We start from the raw sequence: 24,025 nt of genomic DNA, 5'->3' as shown, positions 1-24,025 counted from the left end.
AAATTCTCTCCTAATAAAAAAAAAAAACTTTTACAACAGTTTTCCTAAGGAAATACATTCATAGGATTTTACATTCTATTGTACAACAATGACAAGAACAAGAGGGTCCTCAACTATGAAATGTAGTCACTGTATCATTTAAGCACAGGAAGTGGGGTTTTGTGAATGAGGCTTTCTTGTCAAGACTCTGATTCCATATGGCTATGCCCAGTGGTGTGGTTCACACACTCAAAGGACATGGCCTGTGCACAGCTAAAACATGGACAGAGAGCATCAAAGGGTTCCACAGACTGATCACCCGGCTGCTAGCTTTGGTATCTCTGGGTATCTAGTGTAAGGTTACAGTTGTTTGTCACACTTGGCTTCTAATTCTGCAGTGGGAATTGGACTCCATGTCCCCCAGATCCGGTGAGGTGTTAAGGCAGTATCCTGGCACAGGAAGGTATGAGAAACTTGTCTGCAGAGCAGGGGCTGATAGGTGCTTTGCAGAACACCCCTGATACACCAGCCAGGCACAGCCTGCCTAGGAGGTACTCCAAATGGCAGCTCTAAATGAGTCTAGAGAAGTTACTGACCCTGGCATCGTACAGAGGCTGGACTTCAATTCAGAAATGGACAAATGCTTCAAGGGCTGTGGCAACCAGATGCTGACCATCTGATGGCTGTGTCTGAGCTAGCCAGTCAACAGCATACTGGCAGGTTCAGTTAGGGGACATTCTGAAGCAGTACTCAGTATGTTGAGCGAACTCGCTTTGTTTTCATTCATTTCTCTCAGCTCTCTTCCTATCCACGAATCAACTGCAGCATTGATACAAATTAATGGACCTTCCTGTGACTCCTCTGAAGGTAACTGTCAACCTTGTTCCTGAGACATGGTATTTAGTTTCCTGAGCAGAGACATGAGTGCTTTGTTATAGATATCTCCAGGAAGTCCTTCTACACCTCTACACCTCTAGCCCCATCTCCATCTCTCTTAAATGATACCCTGTGATGCAGGCCAAGTTTCCAGTGAGATGGAAGCAAAACTCAGTGACACTTCAACACTGGACTGAGGAACGGTGATAAGGGCTGAGAGCCTACCCTCTTACCCCTCTAGAGGGGCAATGTTCTAAGGCTAAGGCCCTGAAGACCTGGGGCAGTACAAAATGTCCAGAGAGTGGGTTCCTGCAATCCCCTACTTTTGAGTAATGTAGAGCCCCTCTATAACCCCAGGTCCTCCCTTTGACAGATGCCAGAGAGCTGGCTATAATTTTGACCAAGGAAGGTTTCCAGTGGACCACCTAGCCCAGCCTGCCTGGCCATTTGCAGTGTTCCCAACTTAGGGATAGCTCAGGCCAGATCCTGTGTTTGTGACCACAAGGCCCAGGCTGGGAGGGGCTGAGCAGGGAAAGTCTGAGCTAGAGGAGTCAAATATTTCTGCAGTTGATTATAAAGTGATAGGGCAGTCTGGAGAATTAACTTGGAGTCAGATAGGGCCTCAGGGGTGTATATTTCTGGGGATGCACAAGAACCTGCTGCCTATTTAGAATGAGGATGGTCTGGGCGGCGCCACTTCTACAAATCTCAATTTTTGAGACCTTTGTACCACCAGTGATTAAGTCCGACACAGGCTTCTCAGGGATCTTCCTCCTCTTAGAGTAAGGGTGGCAAACACTAACAAGGGCTTGCCTCGGGGTGGGGTTGGAAAGGCAGCACCACAGAGCCCTAGGAACTGAACCAGGGCAAGAAAATGGCTGGAGGCAGTATAGTATCCTGGGGACACCATATGATTAAAAGATTCTTCCTAGGGCTAGGCTATGCATTAAGGTTCCCAGGGTGCCTTGGACCCTAAGAACACTAGCTGGTTGGGGAGGGGCCGCTGAAGAAGACCCTCGGAGCTGGGCCACGGGTCAGGCAGCGATCATAGTGGCGTCTCTTCTTGCTCCAGAGCGTGCACTGGCAGTTCTGTAGAGCCCGGAAGAGAAGCAAGTTTTAGCAGAGCTGGACGTCGGCGTGGGCGAGGCCTTTGGAATGAGCGCCTACTGTGTACCCGGCGCGCAGCTGCCGACCGAGCGTGCGCACTGGGTGGGGCCCGGTGCTCTGGCTCTGTCCTGAGATCACCAGAGGCAAAAGTGACAGTCGAGGTGCGCTCAGATGGGGCGGGGCTTGGGGCACGTGGCTGGGCAAGCCCGGCGGGGAGCAATGGCTGCTGGGCAGCTGCAGATGGCTGACGAGACAAGCGTCCAGTAAGCGGTGTGCCAGCGCCTATGTCACCTGTGGGAAGAAGGAGTGTGAGTGGCTCCCAGTCTAGATCAACACTGACCTACAGAAACTTGTACTCAACTCAAGATACCCTTCCCCCTGAGTTTGCTGTTCCTCTGTGGCTTGCCCAAAACTAGGTGCCTGACCTTGGAAGGGCCTCTAACGTTCCATACCAAATGGGGCATTTTCTGCTATGCACCACTGCACTTACAATTCCAGCCAGTGTCTCTGTCCTAGGCAGCTCTGGATCACTCCTGGTATTCTGATACTTTCAGACCCCATCGTTTATAGCAGTCCCCTCTACAAGGGGTAGCAGCACGACACCCACTCCTGGCTACTACTGCTCTACCCTAGAAACCTATCACAAGCCTCAGAGCACACAAGGCCCTTTCAAAGAGCCTTTAATCCCAGCACCCAAGAGGAGGCAAAGGCGGGCATATTTCTGAGTTCCAAGACAGCCTTGTTTTTCAGAGCTAGTTTCAGAACAGCTAGGACTACGCAGGGAAACCCTGTCGAAAATGGAGAAAATGGAGGCAAGCCCAGAGACAGAAAGCAAGAGCAGGTGGAAGAACGTTAAGAACAAGCAGGTTTCAGGTTTTCTGTTTCTGCTACAATATTTTAAAACTGGATTCTCTTAGGAGAGAGAGAGCCTGTGTGTGTGTGTGTGTGTGTGTGTGTGTGTGTGTGTGTGTGTGTGTGTGTCTGTGTGTCTGTGTGTCTGTGTGTGTCTGTGTGTATGTCTGTGTGTATGTCTGTGTGTGTGTCTGTGTGTCTGTATGTGTCTGTGTGTGTCTGTGTGTCCAGGGCTGGCCAGAATCTACAATTGTAAAGGTCTGTGCTTCGTTTCATTTCACACTAGACTGATAAAAAGAACTCTGCAAATGTCCACTGAATAGAAAACCACTTTCATTTTCATCTGAAATGAAGCTGAGACCTAAACACAGGAAACTTCTGTGTTGCCCAGGCTAGCTTCAAACCCCTTAGTCTTCCTATCTTCTGTAAATGCTGGGGTTATAGGCATACACCATCAGGTCAGGCCCTTAAATCTATCTGGATACTACACATTAGCTAGAGAAGCAGACTCAACTGGGAGTCCTCCATCAGTCTGCCAAGAAATATACAGCTGGATAGATGACCAAGACAGGGTTTACAGAGTGAAGACAGCTGCTGCAAAGTCTGAAAAAGTGCAGGAACTGCAGAGGCCTGAGGGCAACAGCTGGGGAGAAAGAAAGTGTTAGAGGAAGAGACGAGTTACATGTGTGTGGACTCAGGGGAAGCGGGTTGGAGCTTTTCCTCAGGACCATCAGCCAGCAGGAAGGAATCCACTGATTTGTTGCTGAGGCGGAATGGTGTCAGACGGCGGAAGTTGCTGGGAGAGTTGGGAATCTGGACACGGGCCCTCTGGGAGGGTACCACAGTCTCCCCAGGGGACAGCCAGGGTGGCACCCTGGATAGGATGCTTGGGTCCAGATCCTCATCAGGGGAGAACACAGGATTATCAATTCCTAAGAGAAAGGGCAGCTGGTCAACCTCAAAGACGTACTCTTGGGGGGCAGTAGGAGGCTGGGTGGATAGGCTATGTACTGGGTGACTCTGTCAATTCCTCTTTTGGATACCACCTTCAGAGTAGCTCTGATGTTCAGACTTATACATCTAACCCTCATCCCACACCTTCCCTCCACATTTGGGACCCAAAAAACCTAGACAATTTCAATAACACCCCCCTTCTCTCAGGTCTGGCCTGTTCTTCCAGATATTCTTGCCATCTACCCTAGGAAGACATCTAGGTGGAAGAGGTTACACCTACAAGACCAATTCTAAGCCTTCCCAAGCCTTTGGTTCCTCCTTCAATGACCAAGCTTGCTTAGCACAACAGGGATATCTCTCCCACTGGCCTCTTCCATCTCACCTGCCCCAGAGTCAGAGGCTACATCCTTGGTGACGTTGGCCAGAAACTCAATGCCTCCACTGATCTCTTCATAGTTGGTAGCCTCCTCTGGTTCTGAAAGTTCCAAGTCTAGATAGCAAACAAAAAAGAATACTTTGTGTAAGAATGATTCAAGTTCTTGATGGCTGCTAGTACACCCCCACCATGGGTGGGTTTTCACAGCACTTGGGTAGCCCAGGGTTCAAGGGGTTGGAGTCGGTTGTGCAAAGCCCTGAGCCACCCCTACAGTACTTCCTTTTGTGACCCCAACCATATTTGGTCTTCTTTTGGATAGGAATGGCTGGTACCCCAAAGCCTACAATGAAAAGGATGGATGGAGAAAGACCACTTATCTTTTAAAGTGTGTGTGTGTGTGTGTGTGTGTGTGTGTGTGTGTGTGTGTGTATTTGGGCATTTTCATGCACATTTAGTACCTTTGAGAGCTAGAAGAAGGCATTAGATTCCCTGGAACTGGAGTCACAGGTGGCTTAAGTTGTCTTATGTAAGTGCTAGGAACTGAACTTTGGTCCTCTGGAAGAGCAGGAATTACTCTTAAATGCTGAGATGTCTTTCTGTCACATAGTGGGAGTGCTCATCTATGCTGCTGCAGCAGGAGTGTAGGAGAAGGGTACTAAGAGTACTTGACTTAGTGGTATCCTATCCCCAGCCCTACCTCTACCCCCCACCAAAGGGTGCATGGAGGCCCAAGATCAGAATCCCTGGGTACAGCCACAGGTACAAGCAGGAATCCCTCCTGAATCAAGCACATGCAGAGGAACAGTTCTTACCTTTCTCCTTGATGGTGAAGTTGTGTGCCAGGTTCTCCATAGGTAGCTTCCCATTAGGAATGCTGCTATTCCTCTGTGGACAAGTATGAACTCTTACGGATGTACCCATACTCAGGACCTTAACTTGCAGGAACTTGGTCTCTGCTCTGGTGAAAGGCTGTTCACCTGGCATTTTGCCTGGCTGGCAGGACCACAGAGGGCCCCCTAGCCCTTCATGATATTTAGTAGCCCACCCTACAACCATGGACCCCACCTTTCCTCACCCGCTTCTGTGCACGCTCCCTCTTGTACAGTTTGGCTGCCTTCTTGTTCTGGTTGATGCCTAGCTTAGCTGACTTAAAGGACTCCAGGCGCTTCCGCATGGTCCTGTGAAAGATTTCCTTGTCCTGCTTTTCATCCTCATTGGGTGTTAGCTCATGCCTACTGTAGAGATGCTTGTACTGTGGGAACAACTGGCAGTCAGTTGGGCCTCTTTGGCACAGGTAGGTCACAAAATCTGCAGCTTGTCCCTGTAGACCCCTTGTCTGAGAAGGCAGACATTGCTGTAGATATGGGGCTGGGTTCCACCAGCCACATCACATGAGGAGATGACAAAGGCTCACCCTGTGGGATAGGAGGGCTCTGGGTGGCTCATCCTATGGTACCCACCTCCTGCCGAGGCTTGTACAGGTACTGTTGCAGTGTGTGATGGGTGACCATGTCCTCGGTGTCACGGATGCTCCTCCGCCTCTGTTCCAAGGACTGCATGTCCAGGCATACAGCACTGACATTTTCCCTCCTGCATGGACCAACACTGAGCCCAGGGAAGTAGACACACAGAAGTCCCCCTGCCATGCCTAGGTACTTCAAAGTCCCTTCCTGCCTCAGGACTACTTGGATGGTCTCCTAGAATACCTTCTAGACTTCTGTGTAAGGTTGAACCACAGTATCACCAGTTCCCCTCTACAGTCCAACTATGAGTCCTGAGGTCCATAGCCTCTCCTAATCACTAGAAAAGCCACTATCCTAAAAACTGATCATTAGCTGCCCAGGGCTAAAGGGCATGAAATGCTGGACCAGGTCAGACATCTGCTGTTCTCCCTTCATGTCCTCTTCTTTCTCTCTAATCTCAGTACTTTACAAACACAGTACTGAATACTGCTAAATAAAGGTGTGATTTCACAGATGGGGATTCAGGCTTCTTTCTGTACCCTTCTCTTATCCTGGTCTACTTATACTTTTCTGACTCAGTAGCCTTAGGCCCTGTAGGAGGAGCTAGTAGGCTTAAAGGTCATAAGAGAGATGCTTTTAAGGAGTACACTTTCCCAGGTAAGTTTATGAACTGGTCACATACAAGAAATAAGAGACAGATGCCTCCACAGTAGATGGGCGGGGTGTGCTGAAGTCCACATTGACCATATTGTCCGTACTTGGGGAGCGAATGAAGGCCAGGGACCCACGGCGTTCTCCCTACAAGAAGACATAGGCTTATTAACATTCAAGGATGACACTTAGATGGCACCTGCCATGTAGAAGTCAAAAGTTCCTGTGACCAAGCTCAAGGGCCTGTGGGCTCTGGCAGATAGAGGTAGAGACCAAGAAAGATCAGTCTTCCTGGGACCCTGTTCAATGTCCCTAGACACATTGGAGCTCAGCAGAGACAAAGATACAGAGTAAAAGCTGGGATTAGGCCCATGTAGAGATCATCAAAGCTTCACTTGAGAGAAACAGAGCTAAAAGTTAAGCAGAAAACAAACAAACAAAGAAACACCTGTAGGTAAAAACAGAATCTCTTGAAGGACACAAAAATACCTAGGGTATTCCAACACAGCTTGAAGGTTGGGGAGATGTTTTTTTTTCTCCATAAGACTCTCTGAGTGTCAATGACCATGGGGTTATGTGGTGCCTAATTGGGAACTATGTCTATTAATAAAGGATACCATGGAGCCCAGTCATGGGTAGACCATGAATGCACTGGCCATAAGACAGTCACATGTGTGCCATAGAAGGATTTAATATGAATGTGTGCAACATATGTGTCTATGTTGTATCTATGCATACATGTGTTCATGACTACACATGTATGTATATACGTATGTATGTATGTATTAGTTTACATGTTCCTGGGCATATGTGTGCTCATATATGTAATTGTGAGCATTACTATACATTTGGGTGTGCATATATCATCTATACCTTTGTGTATATACACGTGAGGCTGCTTCTTCATCATCCAGTAGAAAATATCTGCTATCTTGTTTCAGAGTACAATGTATATGTGTGAATAGGTAGAGGACCTGGGCCCATTACCCATTTCCCAACATCTTTCATTCTTTTTAGGGAAAATGCAGGCATTCATACCCCTCTACAACCCAGACTCCATGATCAGGAGGATTTGGTTTCTACCAAAACCACAGCATCTAGATAGTCATCGTACCTATGCCTTTGATTCTTGAATGACAGGAAACTCTGGCATGCCCTATTTCTAGAGTACAACTCCATGATTCTCAAGAGCATTTGTAGTGAGCCATTCAAGCATGGCACACAAGGGTCACTCATCACTGCCCTCTGCCTATGACCTAGACCGCATCTGTTGTCTTATTTAAGCCCTCAACTTCAGCAGAGAAATAAATGAGATATTCCATTACCTCAGCCACATAGCTAATAGCATCCTTCAAGTTCAGCTCATGGAAAACATTCAGGATTCGATCTCGAGATTTTTGAGCAGATCTTCTCATGAGGACTTTACTGAGGAATCTCCTATCAAAATTGGACCACCTGGGGGAGGGACAAAAGATCACATCAGTGCTGGAAGTCTGGGGTTGTCTGCCCCACATAGATTAGAATGAGGTCAGAACAGGCAAATGTCTGCCAGAGCTAGTCAACATAGAACTATTCTTTTCTTTCCTCCTGGATTTTATTTATTGTAACAACCTGAATGTGAGTTTTAAAGTGAAAGGTTGTCATGCCACCTCAGGTTTCATCCTTTGCTTTCTCCTATTTTTGGCAGTGGCTAGCAGTGGAACTATATGCTATTTTTTTTTTTAAGTAACAAAATGGCCAGGTTTCCAAGTGGCCATCTGACCTTCCAAGTACTGTGGGGTTAGGTCCAAGACTGAGACAGCAACAGCCATTATTCTGACTCTAAAAATGTTGCTGCCTAGGGTATGTTGCTCAAGTTAACTCTGCAGCCTCACATGAACTTCAGGTACTAAAAAGGGTGAGATAAGTGTTTCTGTCATATAGCCTTAAGTACCACTTTATGCTATAGTAAGATAAAAATGAGTGCTTCCTGTCTCATGAACAAGATAATTTTAAATGCTGACTAATTTTCCTCTGTTAATAAACTAGAGAAGTGATTTGTTTTCCTGTTTTTTAATTCCTACATTATTTAAGTTTAGCATTAATTGTTAAGTAAAATGATATCTCTCTATATGCCTGGGAAGATCGTCAGGAATAAGATTCTGCCCCCACCCCAGGTTATTGGTTGCTCTTATCCTCTTTGTTAGCATTAACTTTGTTTTTCGCCTGCTTGTGCCTGGAAGTATAGTGTACATTTAAGCCTGGGAATGGGGGTTTATGAATCATGACAAAGTGCCCATATGTTGTTCATATGTTTATCCTTCTCCCCAATATAACTTCAGGGGCAGCCTGGAACCCAAACAATTTTTCTCTGGCTTTTTTTAAAAGGAAGAGGTCCTCCAGAAACTTTTTTGTGTTTCTTGAATTGTGGTATCACATTGATGTGGCTTCCAGTGTTCTGGAACCTCTCTGCACCTATGGAACCCATTGTTCTATATTTGAGGGGTCATGGGTAGAAAGGGGAATGTTACGACTTAGGCTACTTACTTATCTCTAAGGTAATTGTGCCCAATCTGTCCTGAGATGTCTTCTATGGCTGAGAGGATATGGTCAAAAGCCTTTCAGAGGGAAAAAAATAAAAAAAATAAAACCTTAACAGGTCATCCTTCCTCACCTACAGCCTCCCAGACCGAACACTTCGACCCTTTCCCTACCCGGCCATGTAGTTTCTCGTTGAGCTTTGGTTCACGCTGTTCACTCCTCTTCACCTTCAGCCACTGCACCAGGGGCTTAATTGTTAGGCCCTGAAAGACAGCCTCACTAATTCTGGTGCCAGGCAGGATCCTTACCCCCACCCCCTAGGGGCCTCTAAGCCTCAAATCAGACATACATTAGATCTCTTCTTCCATTGTAAACAGTCCAGGGACCCATGAATCCATTGGCATTGTCCTATAAAAAGTTGCCCCAAAGCCCCTGTGCTGTGGATGTCTATATGGACATCAGAACTTCCAGTGGTCACTTTGGCCAGCCAGATACAAAGGGCCCAACCAATCCGCATTGCAGACGTAACTAGGTCTGTTCTCATCAGTATATGCCAGGAAGTAGCACTTTAAGGACAAATTGTGCTATGTCCCCTGTGGGGCCACATGAAAACCTACAAAATGCTCCTAATTACTAAATTTATAAAAACCAATTAAAGCGTGGAATCTGGAAATAATCAACCTACAGGGTTGAGCCCTGTAGGGCCAGCTGCTCCTAGGTAGGATCAAAGTTTGGACACCGCGAGGCAGGGCCCTGGGCAAGCTGAGCCACACCTGAAAGATGACTGTGAAGAAGACCACAATGAGAGTGGTGCTGACAAACAGATTTTTCTCCTTGACTTTTTTCTCATCCAGAAGCACCACCAAGGCATAGGCCACTGCTCCACGCAGGCCACCATAGGACATGACCACCTGGTCAATGGTCTCTAGCTGCACCATGCGGTAGCGATTCAGGATCCAGGTCTGCAGGACAACACCTATAGCAAGAGGTCACTCAGCTCCATGGCTGCTTCCCCTCAAGGCCACCCCTCAAGATTCTCTAAAGCTTTTTGCCCCTTTGTCCCTCAGCTGACTGTAATGGATGGACAGTGGGTCTATCCCAAGGATACTGCTAGTCAGGATCTCTGTAGGATGAGGCAATAAGGATACTCTCACCCCAGCTCCCAGCTCCCCATTCCTTGATCCTTTGGTGCCACCTCAATCCCCAAGCTTCTCCTTGAAAAATCTTTGCCTTTATGGAGATTAGTGGTTGGACTTATTACTGAGCAACCCTGGCGGCCTCCAAATCTGTGATCTAAACTAAGGGAGCCTAGACACTACCATGAGTGCTCCTAGCCCTCACCAATGGCTCGGTATACAGAAATGAAGACCAGTGTCAGCAACACAAAAGCCGTGTTCCATGTCCAGATGAGGGGGTTCACAGCTGAGATGCCCAGGAACATAAAGATAATGGTCTCTGCTCCGCTGGCCAGCATCTTCATAGTGTAGCGCACAGTGGTGGCCGACTGCTCTGAGATGTTGGCCTTCACATACTTCTGACAGCAGATGCCGCAAAAGGTGATGCTGGGGGAAGGGCAGTGTGAGGTTTCCCTGCCTCAGTTCAGATCAATAAGATCTCAGACTGATCCTACAGACCAGATATTTCCAGGCCCAGGTCCTGCCATTTCCAATCTCTGGTGGCATGGCAGGTCTTTATACCCCAGCAGATGTAATCTGCAATGACCAGTCCTATGTTGTATAAACCCTCTCTTCCTGAGGATTAATACCCTGAGCTGGGTCTACCTAGCTGCTTCCATGCTCCACGATTAGATATGGAGTTTCAATAAAGGAACAGCCTTCACGCACAGCCATGAGGGCCTGTCGGTAGCTAATTGGTGACCAGGTAATAAGAGCCAACTTTGGTGTCAGGAGGCGCCAGCATGAGTGTGAGGCTGCACACCAGCAGAGGCTGTGATAGGGTTTCTGGACAGATCATTCTTCAATTCTAAGCCACAGCACACACCTACCATGTCCTCTCAGTAGACACCTAATTAAAAATTTCTTTGCCTCTGTCAATGAATTTCTTTTCAACTATGAAAGCCATAGAGGTGGCAGCTATACAATGGCTTGAAATTTGTGCTCCAAGGAGGAGACAGTAGATAGGGACCATGTTCACCCCAACAGCCCCTTCACCAGGATGATGGCAAAGAGCCCAAGATACCCTTTGCTCACAGTGGCACCTTTGCCAGAGTTTGAATGCAAGGGATGTCTGATACATCACCATCTAGAAAGCCACCACCCAGCCCAGCCAACAGCAGAGGGTTGTTTCTTGAAGGGAACTTTCTTGAGGGGGACTTACGCCAGGATGGCTGACAAGGACAGCATCTCGGAGGTCAGATAGGACAGGTAGGAAATGACAAAGACGAAGCCAGGCTCGATGATACGCACATGCTTGGTGAATCGAGTCACCAAGGACAGCAGGAAGGCGAAGATAACACCCACCAGAGTGCCCCCTAGGCTCACCACGAAGAAGGACACTGTGAGAGAAAGGAATGAATGGTCCCTTGTGGCTGGTGATGTGAGTGAAGCTGACCAGGTTGGCTACTCATTTCTCATGGAAGACTCCTGGCAACTGAAAGCAATGCTGAAAGTTTAGGAAATGTGACAACTTTGTTCTCTATGGATAGAGTGTCTGGTCTCCAAGTTTAGTACAGGAGGTAGAGGACAGAGGTATGGTATACAGGAGACAGGACCCCATGGTAGAAGGCATTGGCTTGACATCCCTGCAGGACTGGGTCAGTAGCAAGGTCTGAACCTTGTGTCCTTATACACTGTCCATCTGGCCTTGCCTAGGAAGACCTGGGTTGATTGTCCATCTCTCTTCTTAGGAGAACACACAGGATCCCCCAGGGCCTTCAGTGTTTGTGTGCTGTTCCTGGGAAAGGAACCCAGCACGGTAAGTAATCACAACAGAAGCTGGAGACCTCAGTACAGCAGGGGCCCCAGAGATTCCATTCTAGAGAGGAGATAGGCACCTGGGCTCTTTGGACACTAAATCTAAGACAGATCAGGCAGGAACACTTCCAGTACATACCTATGCCTTTCACACAATCCACGCCAGTCACTGCATCACCACCCAGCGTCACGAAAGACTCAAAAACATTGTACAAGACCTAAGAGTACAGAAGACAGGAACATATCTGGTTAGCCCTGCATCCACACTGACCTCTCCCTGTCCAGCATCCCCTCTTTTCTAGATCTGGGCCACAGAGTTGACACCTGAAGCAGTTAAAAACATGTGTAAAATCAGCACACATTAGCAACTGTCAACAGGAAAGGACCAGCACAAATAGCAGATGGAATGTGCAGACAAGTGAGTGTCCCAGAACCAGGAAAGCAGGTATAATCTCTGAGTCTTGTTCTGTGTTCTTGTAGACATGTTTAAGAAATGTTAGGCAGCTGTGCAGACTGTTTAGGACAGTCAAGGTATGCACTGAGTCCTCATCAAGGCCCCTGTGGGGTTGTGCTTCATTATGAGGAAGAAGATAGAAAGGGTATAAACCATGAGGGCATGAGGAAACCCTTGGCCCACAGAAAGCTCACCCAACTACACACACAGGGAAGCCCTCAGGTCTCCTGTGGTTCAGGAAGGCTGAGAGCTACTTTCTGAGTCTAGGTCTCAAATGTGTCCAAAGAGGCTCCTACACACAGAAATCTGATACAAGGCACCCTGCAGTTCTACTCCAAGAGTGCATAAGACCTGGGGAATTTCTTAGGAACCACAGGCAATTTCAGAGGGCAGAAGAAACCAAACACACTTCCTCAAGTGTCAGCTGAGTGCTTGGGGCCCATTCTTACCAGTTAATCCTCATCCCCTCCCACAGACCTGTAGTCCATTTGGGGGCAGGTTTTGAAATTTCCACAGGGCTGCACTAAAGCAGCAGCAGTGCTCATGTTTCCTGTACGTGCTTCTCACTGCCAGGACGAATGCAACCTCATCTTTGTGGAGATCTTATGCCTACTCCACTGTGTGGGTCAGAGAAGCCATCAGGGAGAAGTTGAGTGTGTTCCCTCCACTTATATGATGAGTCCTGACTGAAAGACCTCAGAATGAAGCTGTTGGGTAGGACATCTTCAAAGAGAGTAGTTAAGGTTAAATGGGATCAATGGGGGTATGTATAAGAATGTAAAAGAAAAGTGCAGATCATAAACACACAGATGACCATGTGAGCACACAGGGAGAAGATAGCATCTGTGGGCTAAGGAAAATGGCCTCCAGAGCCAGCTGCCATGCTTGGTTCTCAGCCTCCAGCCTTCAGCATTGAGACAATAAACTCTCACTGTTTAAGCCTCTGGCTTCAGTAGTATTTTGTTTTTGTGAGCCCATTGGATTAATTGAATTCTTGTAAGACTTTGTTGTTTGTGTATTCATCTGTTTGTTTCTTAGGAAATAGGGGGAAATATCAAGTGTGGGTTCAAAATTATAAACCCTTGCTCTGGGAGATGTGGATATGAAGATTTCAACAGGGCAGCATTACTGCCAAAGGGGGTAATGAATGGGCCTAATATTGTAAAAGAGAGAAACTGAATGAAGCTGAGTTAGGGAGCCAGAAAAAGGCTAAAGCCTGTGTTTCCCAACCCCCAACTCATACCCCAAGGCTACTTCACCAATAAAAAGGAACACGTGATAGACATACCTTACAGCAGTTGGACCCCTTAGGTTACAAACATGGATTAAAAGGCCATGTACAAATAATGGCCCTTTTTCTAGCTTATCTATCTGAGGCATATTGGTAATGACCACTTTGCAAGGTATCCTAGAACCTTCATACAAATAAAATGTTCTGTACCTACTTCAGGAACCCCATCATCACTCACCACAGTCACTGCATCATTCAACAGTGACTCCCCAAAAACAATGATAAACAGGACTTCATTGACATGGACTTCCTCAAACACAGCCAGCACAGCCACTGGGTCCACAGCTGCAATGAGGCTACCAAACAGCAGAAAATCCAGGAGTCCAATATTCAGCTCACCTGCAAGAGATGTAGACTATGGAACATGGGCTAGCCACCCGCTCCTTGTCTCCAAATCCCACATATCCCAGGTCTTTGAAGATCAGAAGCATTAGGAATAAAAGCTAGACATAACTCTTCCCAGGGCTACCCAGTGACAAAGAGGATCTTAGAGCCTGGAGCTCACAACCAGACAACCCAGAATATGTAAGACTACACAGTTCCCCCCTGTGGTGTTTCCTTCTCCCCGCCTCTTTGAACTAGAGTAGGACTTGTCATCCCTTAAAACCAAGGAAAGAGCATTAGGAAGTAAGAACCCCAGGCAGCCAACTTGCCCCAGGAAATAGAGGGTACTAGATGAGGTGGTCTTTGTAGTGACTTAAACCCCATATGTCTGTGATTACTAAACTCTGCTGCCCCCAGCCAGTACCATAGCTTTTTGGAGTCTCCACTTAGAAGTAGGACACACACTAAACTGCTACACCATATAAGCCCTGCCAAGCTTTCCAGAGTATGGAAAGCTTATGGGATAGCTGTGAAATATCTTCACAGGGCCAGCCTCTTGATCTAAAATCTTTGCAGACCAAAAGTAAATTCCAAAAATAAGCTGTATCCTAGAAGATGTATAGTCCACTGAATCAGTACTGACCTTCCAGACCAGACAGTGTACGCACATTTGCCTGGGACTTAGCTGACCCTCCCAGTAAGGGTGAGCCCTAGCCTTGAACTACTGTATAGACACTGACTACTGCCTAGGCAAGTGTAGATACACCAGCAGCCAAAGTCACAGAGAAAATAGAGCTCATTGGATGAGGATGATCTTTTTGGTCAGCCTTAACCAGCTAGGTCTCAAAGGTGGAGCACAAGCCAACATCCAGTATTTATCATGGGAGAGTGGCCCTAACTGCAGGCCTTGATGCAAAACAATATTGATTATTAAATGACACTATGGTATAACAATTCTTCATGGCTATGGCATAGTAGGAAGGTGGACCTAGATGTCTCAGGAGATTTAAATGCTCTAGAATTTGATGACCATGTAATTTCCCATATAAGTATACTTGCTAAGGTTCAGTGAATTGTATTTAAAGGCCTATGCTTACACCATAAGTTAGTCTGTCACAGGGTACTACATGCACCAAAAAAACAAAACAAACAAGCAAAAGCCCAACAAGATCCAGGAATATCACATACTGAAATCTTAGGGTTGATAGGACTGTCAAGTAAGGGCCAGCATACCCCTTGAATAGCTGTGGATATTAGATCCAGAGGTCCTCGTTCCATATCCCAAGACATCTCTCTATGCCCAGAGGCCAATGGCAGCCAGCCATCTTAGATATGTTCAAATCACCTTATGGCATCACCAATGTGAACAGTAGAACTTACCCTAGAACAGGATGCCTCTAGTTTTAGAAGCCAGGCAAGCCCTCACCATTGAGGTCTTTATCTAGTGATAAAGAACACCAGGGACTAAAGAGGGACTCCCTAAAATAATAAGCTCCCAAGTAATTGATAATTTCTGGTTTTGCTGTTTCTTGTTTCTTCTTGGTCTCCAGGATTTCAAGGGCCTTGTTCACTTAGTGAATGTTCCAAAGAGAAAATCCTGACTCTGAGTCCTCCTGTGAACATCTATTCACATCTGTTCAGGTAACACCTGCTGTCTCCCAGCTGGGAAAAGATTCAGCATGGAATTATGACAGTCATTCTTGGTTTTTAGCTTGGTTATACCTTGAATGAACTAAATCCACAAATTATAAAGACCTTGTGAAAAGGTAAAAGACTTAGGTCCAAGCATGGTGGTATATGTCTTCAATCCCAGCACTCAGGAGACAAAAGCATGCAGATTTCTGAGTTCAAAACCAGTCTACAGAACAAGTTCCAGGATAGCCAAGCTTAGGCAGTGAAGGAAATCATTGAAAACAGAAAGCTGGGGATGATGTAATAGAACAAGGGGGACATGTTCCAGTCCCAGTAAGCAGCAGAACTCAGTCTTTTCAGTCATATGGCTTTGGCTGTAGAGTCAAGAGTAGAAAAAGTTAATGGGACAATTGATGCTGGTTAGCTGAAGTGAAGAAATTAGCAGTGATTAAGAAGAAATCAGCATCACAGTGGTGAAATCTAGGAAATATTTTTTGAGAGCACAAAGAAGCTATGTTCCAGAGATAGACATTATGCTGGCAGCCAGTCTTGGCAATAAGATTCACCCAGATGGTACTGGTTTTGAAGGTATGAAAGAGTCATGAAGAGCAGCTGAGGCTTGACACTGTGAGAGGCCAGGAAAGGCCATTAGTGAAGGTGCAGCCTTAGTTGCAGTTGACATCTCAGGACTGAAGAGGTCACTCAAAGAAGTTGAGACTTGGCACCATAAAGAGGGCTTCTGAGAGGCTATTGGTGAAGTCTAGTTGCAGCAGAAATCCCCAGTGTATTGGAAATACCAGTACCATAGGATGATCACCAAAAACAGCAGCAGCAATGGAGTGTAGTCAACTAGAGCCTAGAGTGCTACAGAGGGCAGAGCTGGAGAAGTGACTCAAGCCCTTTGGTGGAGTTCAGAAGACTACATGTGGATCCTAGACATTGGAACAAGAAGCTGTAACATTAAAGTTGCCTTGAAGACCCCAAGATGTTAGAGATGCCAGAGCCATAGGATATATACTAGGGAACTCTGCTAACAGGGAGTAGAACCAGCCCACAATAAAAAGTTTATTGCAATCAACAGAGATGAAAGGATTTGGAAATCTGAAGAGTACTTTGACATCAGATATGGAGATGCAGAGTTTGGAGTTTTCCCAGTTGGTGTTCAGTCTTTGGTCCAGTATTTTCTTGTTAGGACACTTTGCAATGGTAATACATATCCTGTAATGTTGGAACTATGCGATCTGCTTTTTTATTTTGATTTTATAGGGGATTACAGTTAAGAGATTTATGAATCTCAAAAGAGACTTTGGATGTTTGGCTTTTAGTTGTTGTTGAGACTGTGATAGATGATGAGGCTTTTGAAATTAGACTAAATGTATTTTGCAATATGTTATGGCTAGGAATGGCCCCCATAGACTCATGTTTAAACAAGCCTATGGGGGCCAGGGCACAAAATGTGGTAGTTCGAATAGGCTTGGCCCCATAAATTCATGTGTTTGAATGTTTGGCGATTAAAAGTAGCACTATTAGGAGGTGTGGTCTTGTTGGAAGAAGTGTGTCACTGCATAGATGGGCTCTGAGTGCTCCTGGTGCTCAAGTTCTGACCAGTGTGGAAGAGAGCCTCTTCCTAGCTGTTATTTGATCAAGATGAAGAACTCTCAGCTCTTTCAGTACCATATCTGCCTGGATGTTGGCATGCTTTCCACCATGATGATAATGGACTGAACCTCTGAAATTGTAAGCCAGCCCCAATTAAATGCTTTTCTTTATAAGAGTTGCCTCGGTCATGGTGTCTCTTCACAGCAATAGAAACCCTAACCAAAGACAAAAGGCTTAGGTGTTCCTGGAGGCAACCAAGGTTAAGTGAAGTAATTGCTATCATATTTGAGCAGAAACAGCACCAAACTACTCAAGACTTTGAGGTACTCAACTCTGTAATTTACTCACGAGGCTAGGAGTATTCTACTTTCATCTTTTTCTCCCATGGTGGTTGAACAGCTGGTTCACACCACTCTGGCAACTATGATAAGCATTAGAACAAGTGCCAATGCACACCTACCCACCCTGCTGGTGTTCTGAACATGACTCAAAAGCCTTAGCTTATAGATGTCCCAAGGAAGCTAATTAAAGATTGAACATTTTTACACATACCAAGCTATTTACTTAAGTAGTCCACAGAAACACTGCCCATTATCCTTAGCCCCATCTCTTCTATATCTGAATCATTACCTTGGCTAAACACTGTGACTTGAACTCACCCAGAGGGCAATGCATAGACTTACCCATCAGGCCACTGAGGAAGACACCATAGAGAGACAATCCTGTGGTGGCTGCATTCCATATAGTGCCAATGACAGCATATAGCAGAATAGTGCCCAGGTTGCCAAAGAAGAGTCGATTGGGCATGAAGTATCCAGCGTCCAGCACAATAGGGGGCAGCAGGTAGAAGAAGAAGAGCGTGGGTGTGAGTGTGAAGGATGCGATGTGGTCAGCTGCCCAGACGATGCCACCCAGCACCAGGCCCAAAACGATGAGCAGAGCACTCTCAGGAACAACACTGGTCACCTTGTGGGACAGGTGAAAGACTGTGGGAAGGAAAGAGGGTCGGGGAGATCAGGACCCATAAGGGAACACAACATCAGAAAGATCTAAAGACAAGGTCTACCAGAGGAATGGGAGGAGTCATGGGGTTAGGACCACCCCAGCAAGGACCCCCATGAAATCAGGATGATCACTGGTTTCTTGAAAGCTTTGAAGACCCCCACTGTAGAAGTTGCTATCAAGCAGTTCTCAATCTGTAGGTTGCAATCCCCAAAAGACTATCAAAAACATATATTCACAGTAGCAGAATTAGAGTTATGAAGTAATAACAAAAATAATTTTGTAATTGGGGCCACCACAACATGAGGAACAGTATGATGAACAGTATTAAAGGGCCCCAGCACTAGGAAGGCTGAGATTCATTGCACTAGATAGACCTCTACCTAGATACCTGGGATAATAATCCTTCTGTTTCCCCAGCCACCCACAGTTAATGGTGGATGAAAACAATGTTGATTTTGACCAGGTCTCTCTAGAGATGAGTAGTTCCCACTCAAAAGTGGAACACATAGACAGAGCCAAGGCCAAGAGCTGGATAGAACTCAGCCACACCAAGCCAGTGTCTCTACCTTAAGGAATCTCCATGTTCACACAAGGGTGATAAAGTATAGACACTGGATGACAGAACCTCTCATCCTATAATGACTCCACAAGAGGAGGCTACATAGCAGTTGACAGGAAGTGTCCTAAGTTGGGATATACCTTGCCTTTCAGGTGGATGCCCTCCAAATTTGTCCTGGCTGTTCCTGGCCCGTTCCATTGCAGTCACCTTTAGGACACTTAAGCTCCTCATATTTCCCCATGACACTTTTGGAGTCACAGCCATCTAGGAGAAGCAGTACTATAGTGTCATATCTCCCATGGCCCCTTTGAGCTCACAGCCATGTAGGAGAAGGATCTACTACAGCAAAGGTCTCCAGAACCCCGGGCAGAAACTAATTGGCTTCCTAATATTCAAGCTTGTAAGAAATCTTTGCCCACCCTCCTCAAGCCCCTCATGTTCCTCAGGCTCTTCAGCTATCACCAACTCTGCTAGGACCTTGTCAGGTGCTCAGCTCTGCCCTATAGAGAACAGTCATTTATTTGGCCATGGGTTTTGTGTCTGATTTGGACTCAGAAGAATGGTGATCAGAATTCCTATGTTAAGCCTGATTTTAACACAATTGGAATGCTGACAGACTGGACTGCCTCCTTTGGCATAAGCAATGTTTTTTGCACAATAAAATTCATTCAACAAGGCTATTACATTGATGATATCCCTGAAATTAAAAAAAAAAAAGGTGTGCATTTTCCCCACTCTGCAGCCTCCCCACTGACAAACATCCAAGATCCCTCTCAGGCCAGGGTGGTATGGTAGTCCACAGGAGTCTGATCTCTCATAAACAGCATTTCCTAGTGGGGCTAATGATACTGGGGCCTGAAGCATGCTTTTGGACCCACCCTTCTGAACTGGATAACCTTGACAGGGCTCCCTGACTGGTTTCTCCACAGGTAATTGCAGGGGTTGTAGGGATTAGGTGGGTTCCTCCACCCAAGGGGTGGAGGTTGCCACTGTCCTTAACCATGATAGTCTTGGGTTGCTGCATACAAATTGTGCCTAGGCCCTTTGCAAGTCTGGAGAGAAGCAAGTGTCAGATCAGTTTGGCATCTCACAGTTTTAACCTTCTAGCATTTCACCAGAAAGCATCAGCATAACAGAGACTTTGTTACATCATTTGTCACAGCCTATAGTCCCTATCTAGACTCTGGGTTCCAGGAAGGGCCAGGCTTTAGCTGGCACAGATAGATGGGTTATTCTCAGAGGATTGGAGGTACTGCCTGCCTGTGCCTCACAGATGATTTTCCCATCCCACCACATCATACTAACCTGAATCAAGTTTCTCTTAGTTCCTTTGAGAGTTTCCACTTATATAAGGTAGTGTTAACTGGGAGGCTCACCCTGTAATACTAAAGGCCTAGTAAGACCACAAACATGACATAATTTCCAGGCCATGTTGGGTGCCTGGAACCAGTATATAAGAGAAAGTATCAATGAGGGAAGCTGCTGAAGGAGGCTTGACAAGTGTACTTTTTTGATTCCTTAGGGCCCTGCACAGGGTTATTCAGTCTTTGAAGGCAACAGGGCCACCAGAAAATATCTGGAAGGTCTGGTGTTGTTGGGGTTTACAATACATTTCCTTATTATGCTGTCTACGCCAGGGAGAGACCATGATATGGATGAGAAGATTTTAAATATTGGTTACCCACAGGGAGCTGAGAGCAAATATATATGGCATCACCAGCCCCACCCAGAAAACTTGCATTCTTGTCCTGAACCTTATGGCCATGGAGATGAGTAAGAACCACAGAATGCCTTGGCACCCAACTTGAGACCCCAGACTCAACAGAACCTAAACAATCCTAGGGCTCTGCATTTTTAGACACAAGGGAGTTGTGCTAAGTTCTTGTGAACCTTGGGAAAAGACTGAAATGTCAGAGGAAGTCTAAGAGCCCAAGCCTTGGCATCTCACTTCCCTGAGTCAAGAAAAGATTCCTGCTTCCCATTATTCCCAATGACTATAAACATATAAACAATGGACTTCAACTATAAAGGCTATGTTCAGAAATATCTGAAGCCCTTGAGTCCCCAAAGATTTATAGCAATTGTTCCATGACCATAGAACCCATGTGTTCTGCTTCTTTCTAAAGAGTAGAAACTATGCTTTACCTTGTCTTTGTCCTCCAGTTCCACAAGGCCCATATTCCAGGCTTCCAGGAAGCTATATGGCAGCCACAGAGTCCATGTGTGGCCTTTCTCCACACCCTAAGGTGGCTCCATTTGGAGGTTTCATTTCTGCCCAGCCCTATGCAGAGTCTCAATCTAAAAGCTGGTGCCCTATGCCCTTTGGGTCTCTGGAGTGGGAGTCTCTTTGAAAATCCACGAAAAAGGATCAGAAGAACCTCCGAGCTTTGACCACACCCAAGCTCTGAGGTTGTTTTTTGCTCAGGACTTTGGTCTTTCCCTACACCCTTCCTCTATAGCAGAGACCAAAAATACCTCACCATTGTGGAGTTCCCTTTGGCAGTCAAGACTAAATAAAGTACAAGAGCCATTCTTATCTCTGGAACAACAAGGCAAGTCTGCCCTTTAGACACTATCGGCTAATCCCTTCAGTGTGGTTGCTGGTGACTATAAGATCTCAACAACTGGACTCCATATGCACGAAAGACAGGCTGGCTTCAGATCAGCTGCTCTTCCTCAGAAGTAGACCCTGAAAATCCCAGGAAAATGACCTCTGTATTTTCTCAGAATATTCTACGTGTGGTGTAGATGGAATGAAGACTGCTTTTGCCCTTTGTCATTTTTGTGAAAGGACCAACCTTGAACATACATTTCCACACATGAAAAAAGCCAGAAGACTGAAGGACTATATATTCTTAGGTCCAAAGTGTCCCCTGAAAGAGTGCTTCTGCCCCCTGCATACCTCACAGCCCAATATCTCACTGAGGACTGACCCCCATTTTTTATTGTTTGTGGGTGCTGGTTATCTTTTCATGTTTATGATACTTCTGTTCATGTCTGTGAGATACTGTTTACAGAATTTGATAGCTTCTTCACTGGGGTGTTAATCCTTGTCGTGAACTGAGTTGTAAAATTTTGATTCCTTCCTGAACTGCCCACAGTTATCTTTGATTGGCCACAGCATGCCAATGTAGGCCTTATGTGTCCTGGTCCTACCAAGGCTTATCTTGATATGTTCTGGGTAATCTGTTCCTAGAACCTTGAGTAGACATTGCTTCTTGTACTTCAGGAAGGCTCAGGCAAGCCTGCTCTGATTATTTTATTTTTAGTACCACAAGTAAAAGGCAGGTTTCATCCTTAAGAATGACCCAAGGACAGATACTAACATGAACATCCCACTTTCAGCCTGTGGGTTTTGTTCCCTATATTTCCAGGGGACTTCTTAAACTTCAAAGCAGGTGGCTGGGTTCTTCAGGCTTTGATGGTTCCCCATAACCTGGTATAGTGAAGGAACTACCAGTGTTTCTTAATGGCGTGAAATGTATCAGCAGGCATCCACACTTGGACTATCCCAGGTTTCCTCCTCTGTGCACTTCTCCCTCTGATCATCTTACTGTCATTCTTAAGTCTCAAGCTTTCCATCTTGTAGGAAGCTCTCACAGCTTCTTGCTGTTCTTATTTATTTCTCAGGCCTGATGTTGGTAAGCTCATGAACCATTTTCAAAGCTTTGAAAAATCCTGTCCTGTCCAGGTTATCACATCTGGCAATGAACTCTGGGCTCTGGAATCTGTACTCTGACCCTGTATCTCTGGTGAATCTGGGGTTTTGTTCATCTCCCCTGGGTCTGGACCCTTTTCTGGTTCATGGTGTCACTAGTTGCCCCTGAGCAATCTCTGTGCATTGTGTTACTGCCTAACTTGAACAGCTTTCCCAGTGAGCTCAGCCACCTCTTCTAGGGCCTGAGTGTTCTTCTGGGCTGGATGACTCCCCTACTCCCCAGTCTGCATTAGCTGGGAGTTTTGCCATGACCATGGGGAAAAACCTCAGAGAGACCTGGCCCTGAGCCTCTGTGTGGCCCTGGGTTAGCAACTGACATCTGTTATAGGCTGGGATCATTCTCACTCAATGAGGGAATACCTGCTGGATTGGGTCCCATAGGGCCACTTGGCACAGCCTAGAGCAGCTTAGTCTGTGCTGACTCTTGTGTATCCCTATGACTAACTCCTGAGCAGCAATCTGCATTGTAATTAGCTACTTAGGCTAGAGGTTCAATTGACTTTAAGTAGCAATTTGTTAGTGGCTTGGCAATTAGAGCATAATGGGCATTCTATAAATTAGTAAGCCAGCTGCTGTATAACAATCCTACAGTAAGTAGTACCTGCTTCCTGTTGCTGGAAGGGTGAAAACCTGTGGTTTGCCACAGAGGTCTGATGTGTGCCAGGAGACATTCACAAACAGGAATGGCCCAAGCATGAGTTATGGTGGGTCTTGCCAGCTTCTTCCAAGGTGCTATGTGATTTCTGCTTTAGAGATGCAATACAGGTTACAGGTTACTGTGGTGAAATGTACACTATTCACCATGCCTTTCTTCCTTCCTGTATCTTTCTATATCACAGATGTACCTGTCATCTGGTACACCCAGGTGCTGCTGCCCCTGCATTGTGGTTTGAGGAAGCAAGGCAGGAGGACCTGGTAGACCCTAAGGAGGAGGTTTCAGTGGTTCCTCACAATGGTCTTGATCTGTGTATGACTGGTCCTTAAGTTGCCTGAAAGCCCAGCCTTAGGGACATGGAGATGTTGGTGCAGCATGGAAGGAGAGTTTCTTCCCCACAGTAGAGAGCTGGATGGCTGTGACATGAGAAGCAGGTCTATACTCTGGGCTTCCACACTGAAACTCTCAGGGTCACTAGTCTGTTAGGGAAAGTGTGGCTTATAGGCTTCAAAAACTGTGCTGGGATTTACATCCTAAACATCCCCAAAGGCTATAATATGAAAGCCTTATACCCAGGATGGTGCTGTTGTAGAGCCTGTAGAAGGTAGAGCTAGGGAGAATCCTAGAAGGTTAGATTATCTGGCCTTGAGGGAGTTTATGATGTCCTTCTCTCCTTAGAACTTTTTATTTGTTTGTTTGTTTTTAAATATGTAATTCTTTATGTGTATGTATATAGCTGCATGTGTTTTTATGTGTGTCCCACTTAGAGGTTAGAAGTTACTGAATGCCCTGGAACTGAGGTTACAGGATTTGGCAAGCCACCTGATGTAAGTGCTGGAAATGGAATTTGAGTCCTCTACAAGAGCAGCAAGTACTGCTCACCCCTAAGCCATTTCTCTAGCCCCTCCTTTGTTTCTTTATGCCCCTAGCCATGAGGTTAGAGGTTTTGCTTGACCACATGATCACATCATGATCCCATCATGTTCCAGACCCTGGCCTGGAACTTCCAAAGCCATAAACCTAAATACATTTTGTTTGTTTGTTTGCTGGTTGGTTTTTTGATGTTTGTTTGTTTGG

The 24,025-nt window shown here is 46.1% G+C and overlaps 1 protein-coding gene across 1 annotated transcript in view; it reads right to left on the bottom strand.

Annotated features, from left to right (window-relative positions):
• Positions 1–3,492: 3,492 nt before the first annotated feature.
• SLC9A3 (solute carrier family 9 member A3) overlaps positions 3,493–24,025 on the bottom strand; it is a gene marked incomplete at both ends in the record, with an annotated part of 42,831 nt that continues 22,298 nt past the window's right edge. The window contains 15 exons of the mRNA XM_080933605.1: positions 3,493–3,746; positions 4,151–4,258; positions 4,957–5,029; positions 5,220–5,396; positions 5,605–5,734; positions 6,290–6,405; positions 7,584–7,713; positions 8,785–8,855; positions 8,952–9,041; positions 9,552–9,754; positions 10,120–10,340; positions 11,116–11,293; positions 11,851–11,929; positions 13,635–13,795; positions 17,695–17,997. Coding sequence (XP_080789731.1) covers positions 3,493–3,746; positions 4,151–4,258; positions 4,957–5,029; positions 5,220–5,396; positions 5,605–5,734; positions 6,290–6,405; positions 7,584–7,713; positions 8,785–8,855; positions 8,952–9,041; positions 9,552–9,754; positions 10,120–10,340; positions 11,116–11,293; positions 11,851–11,929; positions 13,635–13,795; positions 17,695–17,997 — 2,294 coding nt within the window. The remainder of the gene's footprint in view (positions 3,747–4,150; positions 4,259–4,956; positions 5,030–5,219; positions 5,397–5,604; positions 5,735–6,289; positions 6,406–7,583; positions 7,714–8,784; positions 8,856–8,951; positions 9,042–9,551; positions 9,755–10,119; positions 10,341–11,115; positions 11,294–11,850; positions 11,930–13,634; positions 13,796–17,694; positions 17,998–24,025) is intronic.

This window comes from Micromys minutus (genome assembly GCF_963924665.1).
Source record: "Micromys minutus genome assembly, chromosome: 20".
NCBI classification, from domain to species: domain Eukaryota; kingdom Metazoa; phylum Chordata; class Mammalia; order Rodentia; family Muridae; genus Micromys; species Micromys minutus.
The sequence above is the reverse complement of the archived record's forward strand: the minus strand, read 5'-3'. Positions and strand labels throughout refer to the sequence as shown.